The sequence below is a fragment of the Coffea arabica genome, chromosome 6e (genome assembly GCF_036785885.1).
Source record: "Coffea arabica cultivar ET-39 chromosome 6e, Coffea Arabica ET-39 HiFi, whole genome shotgun sequence".
Taxonomy (NCBI): Eukaryota; Viridiplantae; Streptophyta; class Magnoliopsida; order Gentianales; family Rubiaceae; genus Coffea; species Coffea arabica.
The window spans coordinates 18373864-18398975 of NC_092321.1; the positions used below are offsets into that span (position 1 = coordinate 18373864).

Here is a 25112-nt window from a genome sequence, read left to right on the forward strand (position 1 = left end):
GTTCGGATTTCTATGACCTATGAGCTCAATCCTGTGGCTAAGTTATTCGAGTCGGGCCGGCAAGGGTCTGGACGATTAGATAACGAACCACGGTAGTCTGTTCGGGGATTTTGGGTATTGAGACCCTTGATTCCGGGTATACTCGAGTATTACCATTTCTGTTCGGTTACGGTGAGCGGGCCCGGTAAAGGGGTGTTTGGTGGACGGAATTCGGTGTAAAGAGGGGTCTACGGACGCGTTGGTTCTATATACGTTGACGGAGAGTCAACTGGTTTGGATCAAGTACTGCGCTGGAAAATTTGGCTCCTGAGAGCCACCCGTATCCTTCTGATTTGAATCATTGGTTCTTTTGTTTTACCTCTGACATGTGTACCTGATTTGATAAATGTGAAATGCCATGATTTTAATGCTATCTGTTTGGTACCTCATTGAGCGCAAGCTCACCCCTTTCTGTTCTTTTTGTTTTCCTTACAGGAAAATAAACCCTTTTGGTCTGGATTTGACAAATGGCTGCCAAATTGAGCTAGTTGAACATATCTTTTGCATAGCTCATGTATTAAAACCCTAAGTGTACTTTTGGGGCGTTTGTTTTTGATTTGGCAAACCGTGTGTATATATTAACTTTTGAAACTTTTGTATGTCATTTTGATTGGTAAACGCTAAAGTTCAGATATGAATGTTTGTTGGCTATTTCGGTTGGATTCTGACGGGTGGGTCACTATTCATGGCCGACTCCGGATTTCATTTTTTTTATTTTATTTTATTTTATTTTATTTTGGATTATTTTACCATTTTGACTCGTTTACGCTCGTTCGTAAGTTCCGGATCGCTATAGATAGTTCTAGTCTGCATCGTGAGTCCTGGCGAGAGTTGGGCAGGCAGTCCGCTCACCCCTTTGGTTCGCCTTAGGGGAAAGTGGGGCTGTTACACGGTAGACAATGCTAGCTCAAATGACACTTGTTTGCAATATTTGGGAAGAAGGCTTATTAATTGGAAAGGTACTGTCTTAAATGGAGAATACTTGCATATGAGATGTGCTGCCCATGTTTTGAATTTGACGGTTAGGGAGGGATTGAAAGACTTGGAAGACTCTATTGTTAGGATTCGATCAGCTGTGAGATATGTTAGGTCTTCACCTGCTAGAGCTCAAAGATTCAAATCTTGCATAGAAAAAGAAAGAATCGAAAGTAAAAGCCTTGTATGCCTTGATGTTGAAACTAGGTGGAATTCCACATTTTTAATGTTAGAGGCTGCTCTAAAATTTCAAAAGGCATTTGAGTTGCTAGAAACTGTGGATAGCAAATATGTCGAAGAGTTGACTCCCCAAAGTGAGAATGATACTCGTAAGAGTTCTAAGATGAGGGGTGTGCCAACTGAGATGGATTGAGAGTATGCAAAAGATTTGTTGCCTTTTCTTCAAATTTTTTATGATTCTACTGTGAAAATGTCGGGCTCACGTTATGTGACAGGAAATGTATATATGAATGAAATTTTTGGCATTGGTGGTCTTCTTAATTCATTTCAAGAAAGTGATGACTTTGGTTTGTCAACTATGGCCGGAAATATGAAGAAAAAATATGACAAATATTGGGGTAATGTTGAAAGGATTAACATATTGATTCTGATTGCTGTTGTTCTTGATCCCCGGCATAAACTAAGTTATGTTCAATGGGCTATTGATGAGGCATATGATCCTAAGAATGCTGAAATTTTAAAAGTTAAGGTGGAAAAGGTGTTACATTCCCTATTTGACTTTTATTCTGCTGAAAAATCACCTCATAGGGAAGTGATAAGTCAAAATCAGTTTAGGGAAATGGATAAAATGGATGTTGATACAGTTACAGTTAAAGGGGCATCAGATTACATGCATGCAAAGTATTCTCAAAAAGCTGATACATTGGATAGCACTCACAATAAAACGGAATTGGACATCTATTTGATGGAAATGAAGGAAGATTTTCACTGTCCAAACTTTCATATATTGGATTGGTGGAAAAATAATGCTCATAGGTTCCAAGTTCTTGCTGCAATTGCTAGAGATGTATTAGCTATTCCAGTGTCTACTGTTGCCTCGGAGTCTGCTTTTAGTACGGGAGGCCGTGTGTTGGATTCTTTCCGAAGCTCTTTAACTCCAAGAATGGTGGAGGCTATAATTTGTGGACAAGATTGGCTTCGCAAGGGTATTCAACCAATTGATTTGGAAGAAAGTATAACTGAGCTTGAGGAAATGGAATCGGGTAATACTATTCATATCTTGTTAGCATTGCATTCAAAATTTTCTTATTCATTTGAGCTTCAACTTGTGCTAATATGTTTCTTGGTTGTTTTTATTTTTTGAAAATTTTTTTTTAGGTTTGACAGAGGAGCATTCTATTATTAATATTGAAGATTGATGATTCTTGAAGATTGTACTCCTTAATGTGTTGTAGAAGGTTAAGGTGATTGTAGCTGGAATTGGGAAATTTTGTTGTATTTCTAACTTTATGGCTTGGTGTTGTATTTCTAACTTTATGGCTTGGTGTGGAACTAAATAGTTTGAATGCTGCTATTGTCTTTGTCTCTGTTTTGGGCTGGACGTACGGCAGGTTCATCTTCTAAGATGAAATTGCAAATTTGTTTGTTTTTGCTATTGTCTTTGTCTTTGCATTCATTCAGGAATTTTCATTCTTTAATAGGGGCGGGTACCCTATGACCCGCCCCTATTTTTCGGGTACCCGAGGGCAAGCGGAGCTGATTAGGGTCAAAAAAGTAGTGACCCGACATGTTAGGGTCCGATCAGCCATTTGACGTTCGGGGCGGGTACCCGACCCGTGCCCACCCAGTCATGCAATCAAGAGGTACAGCCACCACTTAACACGCTCAGTCCACTGTCAACTCGTGAATCACGCAGTTATATTTTTTATTATTTTCCATTGGTACAAAGTTCGAAGTCAATTGGATGTATCCAGCACAAACAGGCAAATCAGAGCTCATACGTCTTGATTTGGTCCGATCAGGCTAATTCTAGATCATTGCTGTACAAAAAAGAAAATCGACAATTATTGATTTGACAGAGGTGGTTCTAAAACCATAATTGAAGTATACTTTCTTTATATCTTTTTTTTTGATATTTATGTATTTTTAATGATGTAATCTTTTTAAATTCTTTATGGTGACATACGATTATATAAATTAATTAATTAATCAGGTATAGTATTAATAAAGCTACTATTATATTGCTGAAGACTAAAATAAATCATATTAAAACTACTAGTATTAAAGATATTAAATGACGAACAATTAAAGTTACGGATTTATAGTGCAACTGTCCCCCAAAAAAAGAAAGAAAGAGCGAAAGAGCAGAGCATAGTTCAATAGTCTTGTTGGGGACCAAAAAAAAAAAAATACGTCACCTATATTATAATTTCGCTGGATATTCTTGTAGATTTTTCATTCACAATTTGTGAGGATTGACAATACTAATCCCAGATGCAGAAGTACCTGTAACATTGCACATTAAGGTGGCGTTTGGTTCGCACATTGGAATCGGATTTGGATTCTGAATCGGATATCCTAGGTTTAAAATAAGGTCATTCATTCCAATACATTTGTTTGATTCATGTACCTGAAATGTGTATTATTACTATAGTTGATGTTTGGCTTGTCAGCTCTTTCTGAATGAAATATAATAAATATATTATAAACCACATCGTAAATGATAGTCATTGGCTCTTTGTAAATGGGATATAAGAAATTTTTACTAATTAAATATATTAGAATAAATGTATTAGTAAATTTAGTATAACTAATTAATAATTTCTATTAGTAAACATATATAATTATTAGTATAATTGAAAATATCAATTATATTACATAAATTAATATACATTATATAATACATATAACTAATAATAATATTATTATAAGTTTGTAACTAATTAAATTAAATATTATATATAATTAAATATAAATATACAAATGTTATAATATAAATATATAATTATAATTATATAATTATATAATATATACAAATATTAATTATACTGATATTTTATATAAATATAATATATATTACATATTAAATATAGTTATTATTATATATTATTATATTTAAAATAATAATAATTATTATAATTATATAACTTATTAATATTATATGCATATATATATTATAAATATATGCACATATAATATACATTTATAAATATTCATATATATTATAAATAAATTATTATATAATATTAATAAATTAATAATATATATTATATAAATATAATTAACTAAATAATTATATAATATAATAATATCATTATTATATGTTTGTAACTAATTAAATTAAATATTATATATAATTAATTATAATTATAGAAATGTTATAATATAATTATATAATTATAATTATATCATATATAAATACTAATTGTACTAATACTTTATATAAATGTAATGCATATTATTATTAAATATAGTTATTATTAAATATTATTATATTTAAAATAATAAATATAAATATAAATATATAATTTATTAATATTACATACATATATAAATATATATTATAATTATATGTACATATAATATACATTTATAAATATACATATATATTATAAATATATTATTATATAATATTAATCAATTTATAATATATACTATATAAATATAATTATATTAACTAAATAATTATAATATATATTTATATAATATTCTAATGTTATAATAAAATATATAATTATAATATATTATATATATGTGTATATATTATAATATAAATATTAATATATAATATATATAAATATTAATTATACTAAATATTATGTAATTATAAGATTTTGAAATCACACTTGGGTTTTGGACAAAACCCATCAACTTACTAAGGAATGGTGGAATGCTAAATTTTTAGCTATCATTCCAAAATTTTAATTCCGATAGTAATAAACCAAACATGAATTATGGGGTTTATTTCAATTCCCCATTCCGAAACCTTTTTACCAAACGCCACCTAAGTACTAGAGATTTTAAAAATTTATAAAGTACAAGGGTCAAAACTTTAGAGAACTGATAGATCTACAAGTTACTTCAGTTAGATCTACATTAGTTTACTTTGTGTAAGAAGTATAAAACGTATGCGTGAAACATGGATTAGTTTGTGCAAGAAGTATAAAACGTATGCCTGAATCATATGGACGACTTTTTTCTTTTCAAAGAAAATTCAATTAGAAAGCATTGAATTTCAAAGAGGGTAACAACTGCTAAGGGGTATCTAATTGTGTATAAAAAGTAAATTACTAAAGATATATGTTCACTCGAGCAATTTGCTAAAGTTCGGTATAGTACTTATCCAAAGATATATGTGCATTCAAGAATCATTGAGGATCAGTATCTTTAATCCGTTAATGAATACACCATTGCCTAAAAAATCCTGAGCATTTGGAGTTGGAAGCATTTGATTAGAAGTCTATTTCTTTTCCTTTCGAAATTGCATAATTCTCCTAGAATTAGACCATTCGACCCAAACATGATTTCATAAAATAAAGAATCGTAACACATCCTTGAATTATGAACTAAATTGACTTTGATAGTTTAAGCAGATCAAGAAAGATAAAACTAACTTTTATTACCACTTAATCTCTTTATATCCTTGTCTCTGTATAAGTGAATCCTTATCAAGATACAAAATTATTAATGACAATCTAATACCAAATTTAAAATTTTCCATTTTATTAAGAGAGGCTTATATATATATATATATATATATATATATATATATATATATATATATATATGTATGTATGTATAGTTGTAATGAAATAAGCCATGAATTAACTATTTTTAATCAATTTAATTTAAATATTTGACTTACACTTAGTATATTAAATTTTTTATTCTATTGTATCACTTTTCATTCCAAAAAATATAAGCTTTAAAACAGAAAAAGTATCCGTGCAAATGCACCGGTGAATATCTAGTTAAAGAATAAATACAAGTAGAGTTTATTTCCACATTAATCTTTTTTAGAAAAAAAAACTCCCAGTGTGATGCTCTTTCACAAATTGTTATCTTTTTAATCTCTTTTATGCAATCTAAATTTCCATCTTAATGTTGTGAGACCTCATATCAATAAATCTCCTCCTTGTTCTAAGGGATAATTTCACAAACCTTTCCTAAAAGTTTTGACAATTGCATTTAGATCCCTTTACCTCTAAAAAATTCATAGTAGTTGTGAGTTTTATGTGGCTAATGCAAGGGAAAAAATTCATATTAATACCTCAAATTTCCCTTAAGGAGTTTTTATATTTAAATCAAATTATTCAATGAATATATTTTTGTTTTTCTCATAGTCTTAAATAGTCTTGCCTCAGGCCTAAATCATTTCCTCCATATTCCTTTGGCCAAATTTGCAATCGTATATTTGTGTTAGGAGCTGTTGATTGAACTTTGGCCGGAGAAAAAATGATAGCAAATGGAAAGAGTGAGATACAGGTCAATTAAAAAACATGATTAACACTAGAATTTGTGAGACATTGAGACTTGGATTATATAATGGATAAGAAAACTTGAATAGGGGAAAAAAGGTGGATTGAAACTATACGAAAGAAGTAGCATAGCAGTGATACAGTATTTGGTGCTGGGATTCTCGGTGATATGTTTTTTAAGTTTGATAGGCATTTTATTACTTTTGGGAAGATTATTATAATCATTTTGAGTCCTTAGAAAAGCAAGGAAGTATAATATTTGAATATAGAGGTGGGCAACATGAGATTATCAGAAATCTTGGAAGAAGTTTTTGAAATTATCCTTTGCTGTAATACTATTCTTTTTTTTTTTCTACCTTGTGATTATTGATTTCCATATTCACACTCGAAATGCTAAGGCAAAAAGCAAAATTCAAGGATGAAAAATGAAAGAAAAAGACAAGGCAATAAACATAGGGAAAGACTCTAGATTTGATTAATGCTAAAATATTATAAAATGATTATAGCATTTCTTTTAATTTTTTATGAGTAACATTTTTTTAAAAAAAAAAATTAGTAGGGGAATGATGGGATTAAAGAAGTGAAAAGAGAACAGGGAGATCTAAATTCAGGATCTCTAATTCCTGGGAGTAACATGATAATATTATTTCTAAAATTCCAATATCAAATCCTATTGGTTTAATATAAAGGAACTTGGATGATTGAAGTGTTTAAAATATAAAATACTTCTTAACTATAGTATCTTATTCATTAGTCAAATGTGGAATCTTATGTTTGTTGCCCCTTTCTTTTTTGCTTTGAATTTGGGTTTTTTGGCGTTGAATTTTAAGTATGAATTGAGTAAGATTATAGCATGAGAAGGTTCATTTAATTAAAGTCTTCTTGCATTTAAAATGGGAGCTTACCTCACATAAAAAAGATTAAAATGGTAATAATTTACAAAAGAGCATCATAGTGGGAACATTTTTCCTAAAAAAGGTCATTTCAGAAATAAATTCCGTGAATCCATGGTTTCATATGGGTTTTCTTTTCATGCACGTGATTAACATCATGTATCTTATCATTTCGATGAGGATTATTAACATCCAAGTCCTAGAGCCTGATTGCATTAGTACTATCCTTGGCCTTGGGTATACTATCACAAGTTCCTCCCTGTAAAGGTTGCAATGCGTTTTAAGAGAGTGAGAATTAAGTATATCACGGGGGAAAAAAAAAGAATTAATGGCAAAGTAACTTACCAGAACAACCAACAGATGGAGGAGGATAATCCGACAAGCAAGTCCTTTGGAATCCATCAATTGTTAGGTTTTATATCCCTTGCAACTCCTCCTTTGAAGGTTCTTTTTCAAATACTCGATTAAAATATGACCCCTTGAAAGATAGTGTTTCTTATTGAGATTGAAAAATGAACCAAATTACTTGATACTCAAATCAAATTTGGCTAAATAAAAGTTTGTTTGAACTTAGTTTGCCAACTAATCAAATCAAAATTTAAGAAGTATTATTATGTGTTAGATTAACTATCAAATTTGGCATTAACTTGGCTTGATTAACATAAAATTAGAATTTACAAGTAAAAAAATTCAAGTTACTCAAGTTCGACTCATATATTCGATTCTATAAAAGCCCATTTGAGTTCGGCTTAATTAATAAACAAGTCAAGTTTGAAGATCTTCCTCTTAAAAAAAATTTTAAAAAAATCAAGTTTGAATACAGTTTGAAGTTTATTAAATAATCAAACAAGTTTGAATACTATAACATTGAATCTAGTAGATCTAGACAAAATCACTAAATTTATTTTAGACCATCACTAAATTCTATGGGGTGCATTTGGTACCCCATAGAATTGGGGTTTAGAATTAGAATTGGAACCCCAATTCTAATTCTTGTGTTTGGGTTCTATCTTTTTTGTAGAATTAGAATCGAATTACAATTCCAAATCAATCGAATTCCATGGTTCCAATTCTTTGGCTGGACCAAAGAATTCCAATTCCAATTCCACAACTAAACGGGTCCACACGCGGATCTAGTACGGGTCAAAAATTAAAATCGGGTCAAAGGATATTGGCACCCCTTTCTTCCTGTCTAACTCACCATTTTCCTCAGCCGCTAGGGCTCTGCTCTCCACCATCACTTCCACCTGCAATCCTAATATCTTACCTTTCCCACCACCGTCTCACCCCTGCCTTCCATTTCTCTGGCCACTTCCTCCATCCTTCGCCACTCTCGCCACTGTCCACCCCATATTTCAGACACATTTAGGGCTTGTGAGACACCCAGGAAGGATAATGCGAACGCAACACAGCAGAGGAGCACCTTTTGGTCTCTGAGATTTTGCCGCTACTATTGTCCCGAATCGAAATGGCCTGTGCGGAACTTTGAGCCTAAAGATGTACTAACACATGGCAACCTCGAATAGGGTACCGGTGGTTCGCGCTAAACACCCATCATATTAGGGAAATTACAAGCCAAGTTGGTAAGAGTTGTTTCTTAATTTTTCCAGCATCAAAATAATCTACTATCAGAATAATCTCTTAATCTTTCCAGCATCTTTCTAGCACATAATTATTTTTTTGCTTCAAAAAAAAAAGAAAATTATGATTAATTTTTTCAATTAATCATTGGTTATGGGCTTTATTACATAGCTTTTTTTTCATTGGATACATTGCAATGGTTTGTTTTGTTTTGTGAAGGTAAATTTGTCTAAATTTTTGCCAATCAAACAGCATTTTTTTTTTTTTTTGTATTTTCTGATATTTTGCTCTAGTATTTTTGGCTTCTAGATTTATGCTGTTAATAAGGATTAAAAAAAAAAGCACAAGTTGATCGTTTGTTTCCTTTTTCTTATTTTGGGTTTGAGTTCAATTAGTTAAATCGAGTCCAAGTTTAGGACATCTCTGATAAGAGTTTATTTTACGTATTTTTAGTGTGTTTTATTAGTTAATTTTGGTTTGATTATTTAGTTTAATAACTAAAATAACTAAGGTTTTGGTAAAAAACTACATTTTATGTTAAAATGGCTAAACATTGCATTTTATGGATTTTTATGGGAAAAACTTCATATTTTGTAAGTTTAATGATTCAATCATCAAATGAAGTGTATTGAGAAGATATTTGGATGATTGAAGATGGATTAAAATGGTGAAAATAAATGACCAGTGTTTAGTATTTCGATCATATCTCAGGCTACAAAGCTCAGATTTGGATGATTCTTGAAGAATTGGAAAGCTAACTCAAAGGGCTACAACTTTGGTGTTTTACAAAAAAGCCAGTTCAGCCTTTATGATAGAGAAAATCGCAGCTGAAGTAAGGACAAAGTGAATACGCGAGTACACAAAATGTGACTTGTAACCGCGTTTTGTGTAGGCGCGTTTTCCGGCCGCAATTCTGCAATTTTGCTCAGTCAATTCTCTTGTGCTCTGACTACTTTCCAGCTACAATCTGCAAGAGAATTCGGTGCACATGCTTTAGAAGACAAAAGGGCAAGAAAGTTGGCATATTTTCAAGTCAAAAACAATGGCTATTGACTATCTTAACAATTTCAGATTTGGAAATCAAATGCAGCAAATTTGGACCAATGGAAAAGGAGCTTTTGGAGCAGTTTTATATAGGGAGCAACCAGGACATGCAGAATATACGGGAGAAGCTTGAGGAGTGCAGAAATGTAGTTCTTCCATTTCCTTAGTGTAGGATAGTGTAGTAAGTGTAGTTCATCCACTCTTGTATATTATCTAGATTAGGATGAAAATGGAGGATGAAGAAGGCAAGGAAGAAAGCTCATGTGACAAGGGTTGTATTCCTTCCAAACTCTTTATCTTTTGTATTTGATTCCAAGTTTAGTTAATATACAAGTTCTGGAATTTATGTTATTTATGTGTCTCTAAGGTTTATACCTTGGGTTTGGTTGAACTTCCTATAATTGTTAGTGTTTATTATTTGGTTATTTGATTGCTATGATTTGAGCAAATTATTTAGTACTTTGGCTCTTTAAATCATGATTAATCTGGTACCATTAATTGTGATTATCTAAGGTGTTGTTTCTACAATGAAAATTGAGATTTAACATTAGTTCAAGAAGTGCTAAACATAGGGAGTACACTCACGAAAGTAGAGGTGCACCTATGTGGTTTTTAGTGATTTATTTCATGTAATTTCATTGAAGAAATGAACTTGTAGCTAATTTCATAACCATGAGAATAGGTATGGATTAGTTATAAGTATAATTGATTCACTACGAAAGTAGGATTCAAATGCATAAGGAAATTACACCATAATTAGCCTAGATGTAGTAATTAATGATCCAAATATAGCACTTGCATGAGTAGTTAGGGATACCACAACCTAAGGAGCTTTTATTTGTTAATTTCTTGTATAAGTGCAGTAGGTTAAATTTCTTATCATTAATTGATAGTCTAAATAATAGAGAAGCTTTAGTAATACCGATAATTGTTCACTCTTCCTTGTGGGATCGACCCGATATATACCCTAAACTACTAGTTGATCAGTATACTTGCAGTGAACGGGTGTAATTCGGTATTTTTTAGCTTGCACGTATGTAAAATACCCGTCAAGTTTTTGGCGCCGTTGCCGGGGAAGATTTGGCAATATCGGTGTGAAGAGCAACTTTATTAATTTAGACAATTTTTCTTATTTTTGTTATTTTTGTTGTATCTTGTGTGTTTTATGTCATTTTTTTTAGTCAACTTTTATTATTATTATTATTATTATTTTTCTGTTTTAGTTTGTGTCTTGGAATCTATCCTTCTTAACTAATCTTACTTTTGAGATTGTTTAAAAGTAATTTTAGATAATGAGGAGGGTAGGTGAACTGGGAGGACAAAGCTTGAGAAATGAAAGATTGGCAATGGATGGTTACCTAGTGCAAAGCTCCTTCAACAGAGGTAACCAAGAAATTACTGAAGGTATGTTTTTTGAAGATGGTATAAGGTGCTTAAAGGCTAAATTTGATGTTATGATGCTACAAGTTCAAATGGACAAAATTGTGCAGGAAATTGAACAAAGGAGGAATGCAAATGTTTTTAATTCTTATCATGTGATTTGTGACTTGTGTGGAGATTATCATGCTTCTAATACATGTAGACAAGCACAAAATATGGATTATTATGATGAATTAGAGCATTACAATCCTTGTTTTGATCGATATAGTGCTAATTTGAGCAATTCTCCTGCTTATGGTTGGAATAATCAATGTACTTATAGTAATTCTTCATATTTTTATGATTACCAACCTGAATGTGTCCAATATGAATCAAAACCATCTTGGGAGTTGGCAATTGAAATGGTAGCTAATGATTCTAAGCCATCTTGGGTGTTAGCTTTAGAAAAATTAGCTAATGCAACTTCCAACCGTTTTGATAGGATTGAGGAAAGAATAGATGAATTAACTTCTCACTTTGGCAGAATAAATGAGCAATTGAATGCATTGTGTGAGGTTATTTCTTCTAATAAATTACAAAATGATCCTAGCATGAATGGTAAGAATGTTGTATGTGAAAATGGATTGCATGTTGATGAAAATGATGAATCTCAATTGTGTTTCAATGAGCAAATGTCCATTTCACAAGATAATATCTTTGGAACTAACTTTGAGTCTCAAGAGGTGAGTTTTAATGACTCATTTTTCACCCCTCTTGAGGAGTGCATTGAAAGTATAGGTTCTAAGGGTATTGCTGCCCAAGATACTCTCATGGCATTCCCGTTGGTAAGTTCTCAAGTGGTGCATATTCAAGGTAATATTTATGAAACACTTGAAATAGGTAAGTCACTTCCATTTCTCACATCATTAGATCATGTGACTTTTGCTATAAAGTCACCATTTAATGATCCACCACGACCAAAAATGGTGGATTATTCGTTAACTAAGCCTCCTTGAAAAATGAGGTTCAATAGTCGAGCCAACGACTATAAATAAAAGCGCTTATTGGGAGGCAACCCAATGTTTTGGCTATTTATGTTATTTTGGGGTGATTTTATGTTTAAAGTATGTGTTTGAGTTATTTTGTTATTTTTCATTTGTAGGTATTGGAAATGGAAGCAAAAGTGACCAAATGAGGTGAAAAAGGCAAAATTTGATCAAGGAACTCAACCCCTCGATTTGAGTAATTGTTGTTTTTGATCCGTTACAAGGGGCTAAAATGCATGTTTTTAATGTTTTACATGTGTGCACATTGATAAATTTTACAAACAACTGATTTATGATGCATTTTGAGTGATTGGGGTATCATTTGTAATTTTTCAAAGTTGGCTTTCTGCAAAAATTTCGCAGAAGAAAACGCATTTGGGCTGAAAACGCGCCTTAGAATCGCGTTTTCCATAATCGCGTTTTCGATTCTGCGCCTATACTGAAGAAAACGCGCATCAAAACGCGACAGGAAGTCGCGTTTTCTACCAAGTCGCGTTTTACAGCCTGATCAAAAAATGAAAACGCGACTTAAAATACGCGACTCCAAGTCGCGTTTTACAACACAGTCGCGTTTTCGTTCCTGCAAGTTTTGTGCATAAAACGCGACTTCTAAAACGCGAGTTAAAGGCGCGTTTTATTGAGTCACGTTTTCTGAGCACGTTTTTTTTGAAAAAAAAAAAAAATGCAACTTCCCTGGTTCTCTTTTTCTTCTTTTCCTCATATATTTTCTTGTACCTTGAGTTGCTTATTGTGTATTTTCTATAGGTACATCACCACCACAAAGGCTAAGGAATTACGGATCGCCGTTATATGTTTATTAAGCCTTTGTTATCACTTTTGTTTCTCATTTTTCATTTTTAGGTTTATATCACTAATGGTTACCAAATGGAACTCATGAAGCGATGAAGACAAGCGAACAACATACCTTGAAGCTTCATATTCAATCACAACAATAGGGGAGTATTACTTTCTTTATCTTGATTTTCCTTTTTACACATTGAGGACAATGTGTATGTTAAGTGTGGGGGGAGAATTGAGATTATATATATTGTATGTGATTAAATTATTAGTTGCAAATATTGGACTTGTGTTAAAATTCAAAATTTTTCTAAAATCTTGTCCAAAATTGCAAACTTGCCCCAAAAAGTTTCATATTTTTTCAATTTTATCCAAGGGGTAACAAGTTTCATACCATTAGTAGTTCAAATTCCTTCTACATTTGAGATAAATATATGTGATTTGGAAACTTCTTTTCTCATTTAACTTGGAAATGACTATTATGTGATTATAATTTTTGCATTTGTAGGAAAGTATATCTTTTAAAGTGGAGAAAATTATGCCTATATTTTTTTGCATATTTGATGAAATTTCTTCTCTTTATTGGATTTTATAAGTTAAGTGATAAATATGGTCAATAAGTGCAATACTCTTCTCATGATTATTTTTTTAGAAAATTATTATTCCCTTTGCTATTAAAAAAAAAAAAAAGAAAAAAAATGATGAAAAATGAAAAAAATGAAGAAAAAGAGAAAAACAAAAAACAAAAGAAAAAAGAAAATAAATAAAAATTCTTCTACTCCAATGATTCTTGTACTTAGTAACCGGGAGTCTTCATCTACAAATGTCGACTTTCGCGTAAAACGGTACTTGAATTAAGAGTATGCAAAGCAACTTGAGTATGTGAAGTGTTGAGTAACCGGTGATCTTCATCTAAAAATGTCGATCCTCGCGTCAAAAGGCATTCTCACGTCTTAAGTAATATTTAGATATGTAATATTAATAAATATCTTTTTAAACAGAATTAAAAGATGATCATGGGTTTAGGAAGCATATTATTGACCATATGAGTTACTTACTTGTAAGATTGGGTAAAGATGAAAAATTGATTTGAATTTGTTATAATGACGGTATAATTGGCTCTCCTTTACTTGATATTATGAGTACTTGAACTTAATTGAATAATTGCATAATGGTTATTTACTTTGTTTTGAGGAAATGAAGTTGAAATGCTACATATGTTTATTTTCAAATTTTGATCATTGTTGGTTTGTATTTCTTATTGCTTGAGGACAAGCAATGGTTCAAGTGTGGGGGTATTTGATAAGAGTTTATTTTACGTATTTTTAGTGTGTTTTATTAGTTAATTTTGGTTTGATTATTTAGTTTAATAACTAAAATAACTAAGGTTTTGGTAAAAAACTACATTTTATGTTAAAATGGCTAAACATTGCATTTTATGGATTTTTATGGGAAAAACTTCATATTTTGTAAGTTTAATGATTCAATCATCAAATGAAGTGTATTGAGAAGATATTTGGATGATTGAAGATGGATTAAAATGGTGAAAATAAAATATGAAGTGTAAAAAGGAAAAATGCAATTTGAATCAAGAAAAGTCAGGTTTTGACAACTCTGACACGTTTTGGTATTTTGACTATATCTGGAGCTACACTGATCGGATCAAGGTGATCTTGGTACCATTTTGAAGCTAAGAGATATATCTACATTTGGTATGAAGACATCAAAGTCCAATTCAGCCGTTTTCATAGTCCAAAAGTTGAAATACCGAAATTCAACTCAGCTGTCCAAAGTGGAAAACAGAGCTCTGACCAGTGTTTAGTATTTCGATCATATCTCAGGCTACAAAGCTCAGATTTGGATGATTCTTGAAGAATTGGAAAGCTAACTCAAAGGGCTACAACTTTGGTGTTTTACAAAAAAGCCAGTTCAGCCTTTATGATAGAGAAAATCGCAGCTGAAGTAAGGACAAAGTGAATACGCGAGTACACAAAACGTGACTTGTAACCGCGTTTTGTGTAGGCGCGTTTTCCGGCCGCAATTCTGCAATTTTGCTCAGTCAATTCTCTTGTGCTCTGACTACTTTCCAGCTACAATCTGCAAGAGAATTCGGTGCACATGCTTTAGAAGACAAAAGGGCAAGAAAGTTGGCATATTTTCAAGTCAAAAACAATGGCTATTGACTATCTTAACAATTTCAGATTTGGAAATCAAATGCAGCAAATTTGGACCAATGGAAAAGGAGCTTTTGGAGCAGTTTTATATAGGGAGCAACCAGGACATGCAGAATATACGGGAGAAGCTTGAGGAGTGCAGAAATGTAGTTCTTCCATTTCCTTAGTGTAGGATAGTGTAGTAAGTGTAGTTCATCCACTCTTGTATATTATCTAGATTAGGATGAAAATGGAGGATGAAGAAGGCAAGGAAGAAAGCTCATGTGACAAGGGTTGTATTCCTTCCAAACTCTTTATCTTTTGTATTTGATTCCAAGTTTAGTTAATATACAAGTTCTGGAATTTATGTTATTTATGTGTCTCTAAGGTTTATACCTTGGGTTTGGTTGAACTTCCTATAATTGTTAGTGTTTATTATTTGGTTATTTGATTGCTATGATTTGAGCAAATTATTTAGTACTTTGGCTCTTTAAATCATGATTAATCTGGTACCATTAATTGTGATTATCTAAGGTGTTGTTTCTACAATGAAAATTGAGATTTAACATTAGTTCAAGAAGTGCTAAACATAGGGAGTACACTCACGAAAGTAGAGGTGCACCTATGTGGTTTTTAGTGATTTATTTCATGTAATTTCATTGAAGAAATGAACTTGTAGCTAATTTCATAACCATGAGAATAGGTATGGATTAGTTATAAGTATAATTGATTCACTACGAAAGTAGGATTCAAATGCATAAGGAAATTACACCATAATTAGCCTAGATGTAGTAATTAATGATCCAAATATAGCACTTGCATGAGTAGTTAGGGATACCACAACCTAAGGAGCTTTTATTTGTTAATTTCTTGTATAAGTGCAGTAGGTTAAATTTCTTATCATTAATTGATAGTCTAAATAATAGAGAAGCTTTAGTAATACCGATAATTGTTCACTCTTCCTTGTGGGATCGACCCGATATATACCCTAAACTACTAGTTGATCTGTATACTTGCAGTGAACGGGTGTAATTCGGTATTTTTTAGCTTGCACGTATGTAAAATACCCGTCAAGTTTTTGGCGCCGTTGCCGGGGAAGATTTGGCAATATCGGTGTGAAGAGCAACTTTATTAATTTAGACAATTTTTCTTATTTTTGTTATTTTTGTTGTATCTTGTGTGTTTTATGTCATTTTTTTTAGTCAACTTTTATTATTATTATTATTATTATTTTTCTGTTTTAGTTTGTGTCTTGGAATCTATCCTTCTTAACTAATCTTACTTTTGAGATTGTTTAAAAGTAATTTTAGATAATGAGGAGGGTAGGTGAACTGGGAGGACAAAGCTTGAGAAATGAAAGATTGGCAATGGATGGTTACCTAGTGCAAAGCTCCTTCAACAGAGGTAACCAAGAAATTACTGAAGGTATGTTTTTTGAAGATGGTATAAGGTGCTTAAAGGCTAAATTTGATGTTATGATGCTACAAGTTCAAATGGACAAAATTGTGCAGGAAATTGAACAAAGGAGGAATGCAAATGTTTTTAATTCTTATCATGTGATTTGTGACTTGTGTGGAGATTATCATGCTTCTAATACATGTAGACAAGCACAAAATATGGATTATTATGATGAATTAGAGCATTACAATCCTTGTTTTGATCGATATAGTGCTAATTTGAGCAATTCTCCTGCTTATGGTTGGAATAATCAATGTACTTATAGTAATTCTTCATATTTTTATGATTACCAACCTGAATGTGTCCAATATGAATCAAAACCATCTTGGGAGTTGGCAATTGAAATGGTAGCTAATGATTCTAAGCCATCTTGGGTGTTAGCTTTAGAAAAATTAGCTAATGCAACTTCCAACCGTTTTGATAGGATTGAGGAAAGAATAGATGAATTAACTTCTCACTTTGGCAGAATAAATGAGCAATTGAATGCATTGTGTGAGGTTATTTCTTCTAATAAATTACAAAATGATCCTAGCATGAATGGTAAGAATGTTGTATGTGAAAATGGATTGCATGTTGATGAAAATGATGAATCTCAATTGTGTTTCAATGAGCAAATGTCCATTTCACAAGATAATATCTTTGGAACTAACTTTGAGTCTCAAGAGGTGAGTTTTAATGACTCATTTTTCACCCCTCTTGAGGAGTGCATTGAAAGTATAGGTTCTAAGGGTATTGCTGCCCAAGATACTCTCATGGCATTCCCGTTGGTAAGTTCTCAAGTGGTGCATATTCAAGGTAATATTTATGAAACACTTGAAATAGGTAAGTCACTTCCATTTCTCACATCATTAGATCATGTGACTTTTGCTATAAAGTCACCATTTAATGATCCACCACGACCAAAAATGGTGGATTATTCGTTAACTAAGCCTCCTTGAAAAATGAGGTTCAATAGTCGAGCCAACGACTATAAATAAAAGCGCTTATTGGGAGGCAACCCAATGTTTTGGCTATTTATGTTATTTTGGGGTGATTTTATGTTTAAAGTATGTGTTTGAGTTATTTTGTTATTTTTCATTTGTAGGTATTGGAAATGGAAGCAAAAGTGACCAAATGAGGTGAAAAAGGCAAAATTTGATCAAGGAACTCAACCCCTCGATTTGAGTAATTGTTGTTTTTGATCCGTTACAAGGGGCTAAAATGCATGTTTTTAATGTTTTACATGTGTGCACATTGATAAATTTTACAAACAACTGATTTATGATGCATTTTGAGTGATTGGGGTATCATTTGTAATTTTTCAAAGTTGGCTTTCTGCAAAAATTTCGCAGAAGAAAACGCATTTGGGCTGAAAACGCGCCTTAGAATCGCGTTTTCCATAATCGCGTTTTCGATTCTGCGCCTATACTGAAGAAAACGCGCATCAAAACGCGACAGGAAGTCGCGTTTTCTACCAAGTCGCGTTTTACAGCCTGATCAAAAAATGAAAACGCGACTTAAAATACGCGACTCCAAGTCGCGTTTTACAACACAGTCGCGTTTTCGTTCCTGCAAGTTTTGTGCATAAAACGCGACTTCTAAAACGCGAGTTAAAGGCGCGTTTTATTGAGTCACGTTTTCTGAGCACGTTTTTTTTGAAAAAAAAAAAAAATGCAACTTCCCTGGTTCTCTTTTTCTTCTTTTCCTCATATATTTTCTTGTACCTTGAGTTGCTTATTGTGTATTTTCTATAGGTACATCACCACCACAAAGGCTAAGGAATTACGGATCGCCGTTATATGTTTATTAAGCCTTTGTTATCACTTTTGTTTCTCATTTTTCATTTTTAGGTTTATATCACTAATGGTTACCAAATGGAACTCATGAAGCGATGAAGACAAGCGAACAACATACCTTGAAGCTTCATATTCAATCACAACAATAGGGGAGTATTACTTTCTTTATCTTGATTTTCCTTTTTACACATTGAGGACAATGTGTATGTTAAGTGTGGGGGGAGAATTGAGATTATATATATTGTATGTGATTAAATTATTAGTTGCAAATATTGGACTTGTGTTAAAATTCAAAATTTTTCTAAAATCTTGTCCAAAATTGCAAACTTGCCCCAAAAAGTTTCATATTTTTTCAATTTTATCCAAGGGGTAACAAGTTTCATACCATTAGTAGTTCAAATTCCTTCTACATTTGAGATAAATATATGTGATTTGGAAACTTCTTTTCTCATTTAACTTGGAAATGACTATTATGTGATTATAATTTTTGCATTTGTAGGAAAGTATATCTTTTAAAGTGGAGAAAATTATGCCTATATTTTTTTGCATATTTGATGAAATTTCTTCTCTTTATTGGATTTTATAAGTTAAGTGATAAATATGGTCAATAAGTGCAATACTCTTCTCATGATTATTTTTTTAGAAAATTATTATTCCCTTTGCTATTAAAAAAAAAAAAAAGAAAAAAAATGATGAAAAATGAAAAAAATGAAGAAAAAGAGAAAAACAAAAAACAAAAGAAAAAAGAAAATAAATAAAAATTCTTCTACTCCAATGATTCTTGTACTTAGTAACCGGGAGTCTTCATCTACAAATGTCGACTTTCGCGTAAAACGGTACTTGAATTAAGAGTATGCAAAGCAACTTGAGTATGTGAAGTGTTGAGTAACCGGTGATCTTCATCTAAAAATGTCGATCCTCGCGTCAAAAGGCATTCTCACGTCTTAAGTAATATTTAGATATGTAATATTAATAAATATCTTTTTAAACAGAATTAAAAGATGATCATGGGTTTAGGAAGCATATTATTGACCATATGAGTTACTTACTTGTAAGATTGGGTAAAGATGAAAAATTGATTTGAATTTGTTATAATGACGGTATAATTGGCTCTCCTTTACTTGATATTATGAGTACTTGAACTTAATTGAATAATTGCATAATGGTTATTTACTTTGTTTTGAGGAAATGAAGTTGAAATGCTACATATGTTTATTTTCAAATTTTGATCATTGTTGGTTTGTATTTCTTATTGCTTGAGGACAAGCAATGGTTCAAGTGTGGGGGTATTTGATAAGAGTTTATTTTACGTATTTTTAGTGTGTTTTATTAGTTAATTTTGGTTTGATTATTTAGTTTAATAACTAAAATAACTAAGGTTTTGGTAAAAAACTACATTTTATGTTAAAATGGCTAAACATTGCATTTTATGGATTTTTATGGGAAAAACTTCATATTTTGTAAGTTTAATGATTCAATCATCAAATGAAGTGTATTGAGAAGATATTTGGATGATTGAAGATGGATTAAAATGGTGAAAATAAAATATGAAGTGTAAAAAGGAAAAATGCAATTTGAATCAAGAAAAGTCAGGTTTTGACAACTCTGACACGTTTTGGTATTTTGACTATATCTGGAGCTACACTGATCGGATCAAGGTGATCTTGGTACCATTTTGAAGCTAAGAGATATATCTACATTTGGTATGAAGACATCAAAGTCCAATTCAGCCGTTTTCATAGTCCAAAAGTTGAAATACCGAAATTCAACTCAGCTGTCCAAAGTGGAAAACAGAGCTCTGACCAGTGTTTAGTATTTCGATCATATCTCAGGCTACAAAGCTCAGATTTGGATGATTCTTGAAGAATTGGAAAGCTAACTCAAAGGGCTACAACTTTGGTGTTTTACAAAAAAGCCAGTTCAGCCTTTATGATAGAGAAAATCGCAGCTGAAGTAAGGACAAAGTGAATACGCGAGTACACAAAACGTGACTTGTAACCGCGTTTTGTGTAGGCGCGTTTTCCGGCCGCAATTCTGCAATTTTGCTCAGTCAATTCTCTTGTGCTCTGACTACTTTCCAGCTACAATCTGCAAGAGAATTCGGTGCACATGCTTTAGAAGACAAAAGGGCAAGAAAGTTGGCATATTTTCAAGTCAAAAACAATGGCTATTGACTATCTTAACAATTTCAGATTTGGAAATCAAATGCAGCAAATTTGGACCAATGGAAAAGGAGCTTTTGGAGCAGTTTTATATAGGGAGCAACCAGGACATGCAGAATATACGGGAGAAGCTTGAGGAGTGCAGAAATGTAGTTCTTCCATTTCCTTAGTGTAGGATAGTGTAGTAAGTGTAGTTCATCCACTCTTGTATATTATCTAGATTAGGATGAAAATGGAGGATGAAGAAGGCAAGGAAGAAAGCTCATGTGACAAGGGTTGTATTCCTTCCAAACTCTTTATCTTTTGTATTTGATTCCAAGTTTAGTTAATATACAAGTTCTGGAATTTATGTTATTTATGTGTCTCTAAGGTTTATACCTTGGGTTTGGTTGAACTTCCTATAATTGTTAGTGTTTATTATTTGGTTATTTGATTGCTATGATTTGAGCAAATTATTTAGTACTTTGGCTCTTTAAATCATGATTAATCTGGTACCATTAATTGTGATTATCTAAGGTGTTGTTTCTACAATGAAAATTGAGATTTAACATTAGTTCAAGAAGTGCTAAACATAGGGAGTACACTCACGAAAGTAGAGGTGCACCTATGTGGTTTTTAGTGATTTATTTCATGTAATTTCATTGAAGAAATGAACTTGTAGCTAATTTCATAACCATGAGAATAGGTATGGATTAGTTATAAGTATAATTGATTCACTACGAAAGTAGGATTCAAATGCATAAGGAAATTACACCATAATTAGCCTAGATGTAGTAATTAATGATCCAAATATAGCACTTGCATGAGTAGTTAGGGATACCACAACCTAAGGAGCTTTTATTTGTTAATTTCTTGTATAAGTGCAGTAGGTTAAATTTCTTATCATTAATTGATAGTCTAAATAATAGAGAAGCTTTAGTAATACCGATAATTGTTCACTCTTCCTTGTGGGATCGACCCGATATATACCCTAAACTACTAGTTGATCTGTATACTTGCAGTGAACGGGTGTAATTCGGTATTTTTTAGCTTGCACGTATGTAAAATACCCGTCAAGTTTTTGGCGCCGTTGCCGGGGAAGATTTGGCAATATCGGTGTGAAGAGCAACTTTATTAATTTAGACAATTTTTCTTATTTTTGTTATTTTTGTTGTATCTTGTGTGTTTTATGTCATTTTTTTTAGTCAACTTTTATTATTATTATTATTATTATTTTTCTGTTTTAGTTTGTGTCTTGGAATCTATCCTTCTTAACTAATCTTACTTTTGAGATTGTTTAAAAGTAATTTTAGATAATGAGGAGGGTAGGTGAACTGGGAGGACAAAGCTTGAGAAATGAAAGATTGGCAATGGATGGTTACCTAGTGCAAAGCTCCTTCAACAGAGGTAACCAAGAAATTACTGAAGGTATGTTTTTTGAAGATGGTATAAGGTGCTTAAAGGCTAAATTTGATGTTATGATGCTACAAGTTCAAATGGACAAAATTGTGCAGGAAATTGAACAAAGGAGGAATGCAAATGTTTTTAATTCTTATCATGTGATTTGTGACTTGTGTGGAGATTATCATGCTTCTAATACATGTAGACAAGCACAAAATATGGATTATTATGATGAATTAGAGCATTACAATCCTTGTTTTGATCGATATAGTGCTAATTTGAGCAATTCTCCTGCTTATGGTTGGAATAATCAATGTACTTATAGTAATTCTTCATATTTTTATGATTACCAACCTGAATGTGTCCAATATGAATCAAAACCATCTTGGGAGTTGGCAATTGAAATGGTAGCTAATGATTCTAAGCCATCTTGGGTGTTAGCTTTAGAAAAATTAGCTAATGCAACTTCCAACCGTTTTGATAGGATTGAGGAAAGAATAGATGAATTAACTTCTCACTTTGGCAGAATAAATGAGCAATTGAATGCATTGTGTGAGGTTATTTCTTCTAATAAATTACAAAATGATCCTAGCATGAATGGTAAGAATGTTGTATGTGAAAATGGATTGCATGTTGATGAAAATGATGAATCTCAATTGTGTTTCAATGAGCAAATGTCCATTTCACAAGATAATATCTTTGGAACTAACTTTGAGTCTCAAGAGGTGAGTTTTAATGACTCATTTTTCACCCCTCTTGAGGAGTGCATTGAAAGTATAGGTTCTAAGGGTATTGCTGCCCAAGATACTCTCATGGCATTCCCGTTGGTAAGTTCTCAAGTGGTGCATATTCAAGGTAATATTTATGAAACACTTGAAATAGGTAAGTCACTTCCATTTCTCACATCATTAGATCATGTGACTTTTGCTATAAAGTCACCATTTAATGATCCACCACGACCAAAAATGGTGGATTATTCGTTAACTAAGCCTCCTTGAAAAATGAGGTTCAATAGTCGAGCCAACGACTATAAATAAAAGCGCTTATTGGGAGGCAACCCAATGTTTTGGCTATTTATGTTATTTTGGGGTGATTTTATGTTTAAAGTATGTGTTTGAGTTATTTTGTTATTTTTCATTTGTAGGTATTGGAAATGGAAGCAAAAGTGACCAAATGAGGTGAAAAAGGCAAAATTTGATCAAGGAACTCAACCCCTCGATTTGAGTAATTGTTGTTTTTGATCCGTTACAAGGGGCTAAAATGCATGTTTTTAATGTTTTACATGTGTGCACATTGATAAATTTTACAAACAACTGATTTATGATGCATTTTGAGTGATTGGGGTATCATTTGTAATTTTTCAAAGTTGGCTTTCTGCAAAAATTTCGCAGAAGAAAACGCATTTGGGCTGAAAACGCGCCTTAGAATCGCGTTTTCCATAATCGCGTTTTCGATTCTGCGCCTATACTGAAGAAAACGCGCATCAAAACGCGACAGGAAGTCGCGTTTTCTACCAAGTCGCGTTTTACAGCCTGATCAAAAAATGAAAACGCGACTTAAAATACGCGACTCCAAGTCGCGTTTTACAACACAGTCGCGTTTTCGTTCCTGCAAGTTTTGTGCATAAAACGCGACTTCTAAAACGCGAGTTAAAGGCGCGTTTTATTGAGTCACGTTTTCTGAGCACGTTTTTTTTGAAAAAAAAAAAAAATGCAACTTCCCTGGTTCTCTTTTTCTTCTTTTCCTCATATATTTTCTTGTACCTTGAGTTGCTTATTGTGTATTTTCTATAGGTACATCACCACCACAAAGGCTAAGGAATTACGGATCGCCGTTATATGTTTATTAAGCCTTTGTTATCACTTTTGTTTCTCATTTTTCATTTTTAGGTTTATATCACTAATGGTTACCAAATGGAACTCATGAAGCGATGAAGACAAGCGAACAACATACCTTGAAGCTTCATATTCAATCACAACAATAGGGGAGTATTACTTTCTTTATCTTGATTTTCCTTTTTACACATTGAGGACAATGTGTATGTTAAGTGTGGGGGGAGAATTGAGATTATATATATTGTATGTGATTAAATTATTAGTTGCAAATATTGGACTTGTGTTAAAATTCAAAATTTTTCTAAAATCTTGTCCAAAATTGCAAACTTGCCCCAAAAAGTTTCATATTTTTTCAATTTTATCCAAGGGGTAACAAGTTTCATACCATTAGTAGTTCAAATTCCTTCTACATTTGAGATAAATATATGTGATTTGGAAACTTCTTTTCTCATTTAACTTGGAAATGACTATTATGTGATTATAATTTTTGCATTTGTAGGAAAGTATATCTTTTAAAGTGGAGAAAATTATGCCTATATTTTTTTGCATATTTGATGAAATTTCTTCTCTTTATTGGATTTTATAAGTTAAGTGATAAATATGGTCAATAAGTGCAATACTCTTCTCATGATTATTTTTTTAGAAAATTATTATTCCCTTTGCTATAAAAAAAAAAAAAAAGAAAAAAAATGATGAAAAATGAAAAAAATGAAGAAAAAGAGAAAAACAAAAAACAAAAGAAAAAAGAAAATAAATAAAAATTCTTCTACTCCAATGATTCTTGTACTTAGTAACCGGGAGTCTTCATCTACAAATGTCGACTTTCGCGTAAAACGGTACTTGAATTAAGAGTATGCAAAGCAACTTGAGTATGTGAAGTGTTGAGTAACCGGTGATCTTCATCTAAAAATGTCGATCCTCGCGTCAAAAGGCATTCTCACGTCTTAAGTAATATTTAGATATGTAATATTAATAAATATCTTTTTAAACAGAATTAAAAGATGATCATGGGTTTAGGAAGCATATTATTGACCATATGAGTTACTTACTTGTAAGATTGGGTAAAGATGAAAAATTGATTTGAATTTGTTATAATGACGGTATAATTGGCTCTCCTTTACTTGATATTATGAGTACTTGAACTTAATTGAATAATTGCATAATGGTTATTTACTT

General features: G+C 31.9%; 1 protein-coding gene across 1 annotated transcript; it reads left to right on the forward strand.

Annotated features, from left to right (window-relative positions):
* The first annotated feature begins 1027 nt into the window (after positions 1 to 1027).
* Positions 1028 to 1387, forward strand: LOC140009762 (zinc finger BED domain-containing protein RICESLEEPER 2-like). The gene has a single exon (XM_072056064.1). The coding sequence runs from the start codon at positions 1028 to 1030 to the stop codon at positions 1385 to 1387; it is 360 nt and encodes a 119-aa protein (XP_071912165.1).
* Positions 1388 to 25112: the final 23725 nt, after the last annotated feature.

What these genes read in the sequence shown, in the direction of transcription:
- LOC140009762 (XM_072056064.1), top strand. Translation starts at nt 1,028, where the DNA reads ATGAGATGTGCTGCCCATGTTTTGAATTTGACGGTTAGGGAGGGATTG.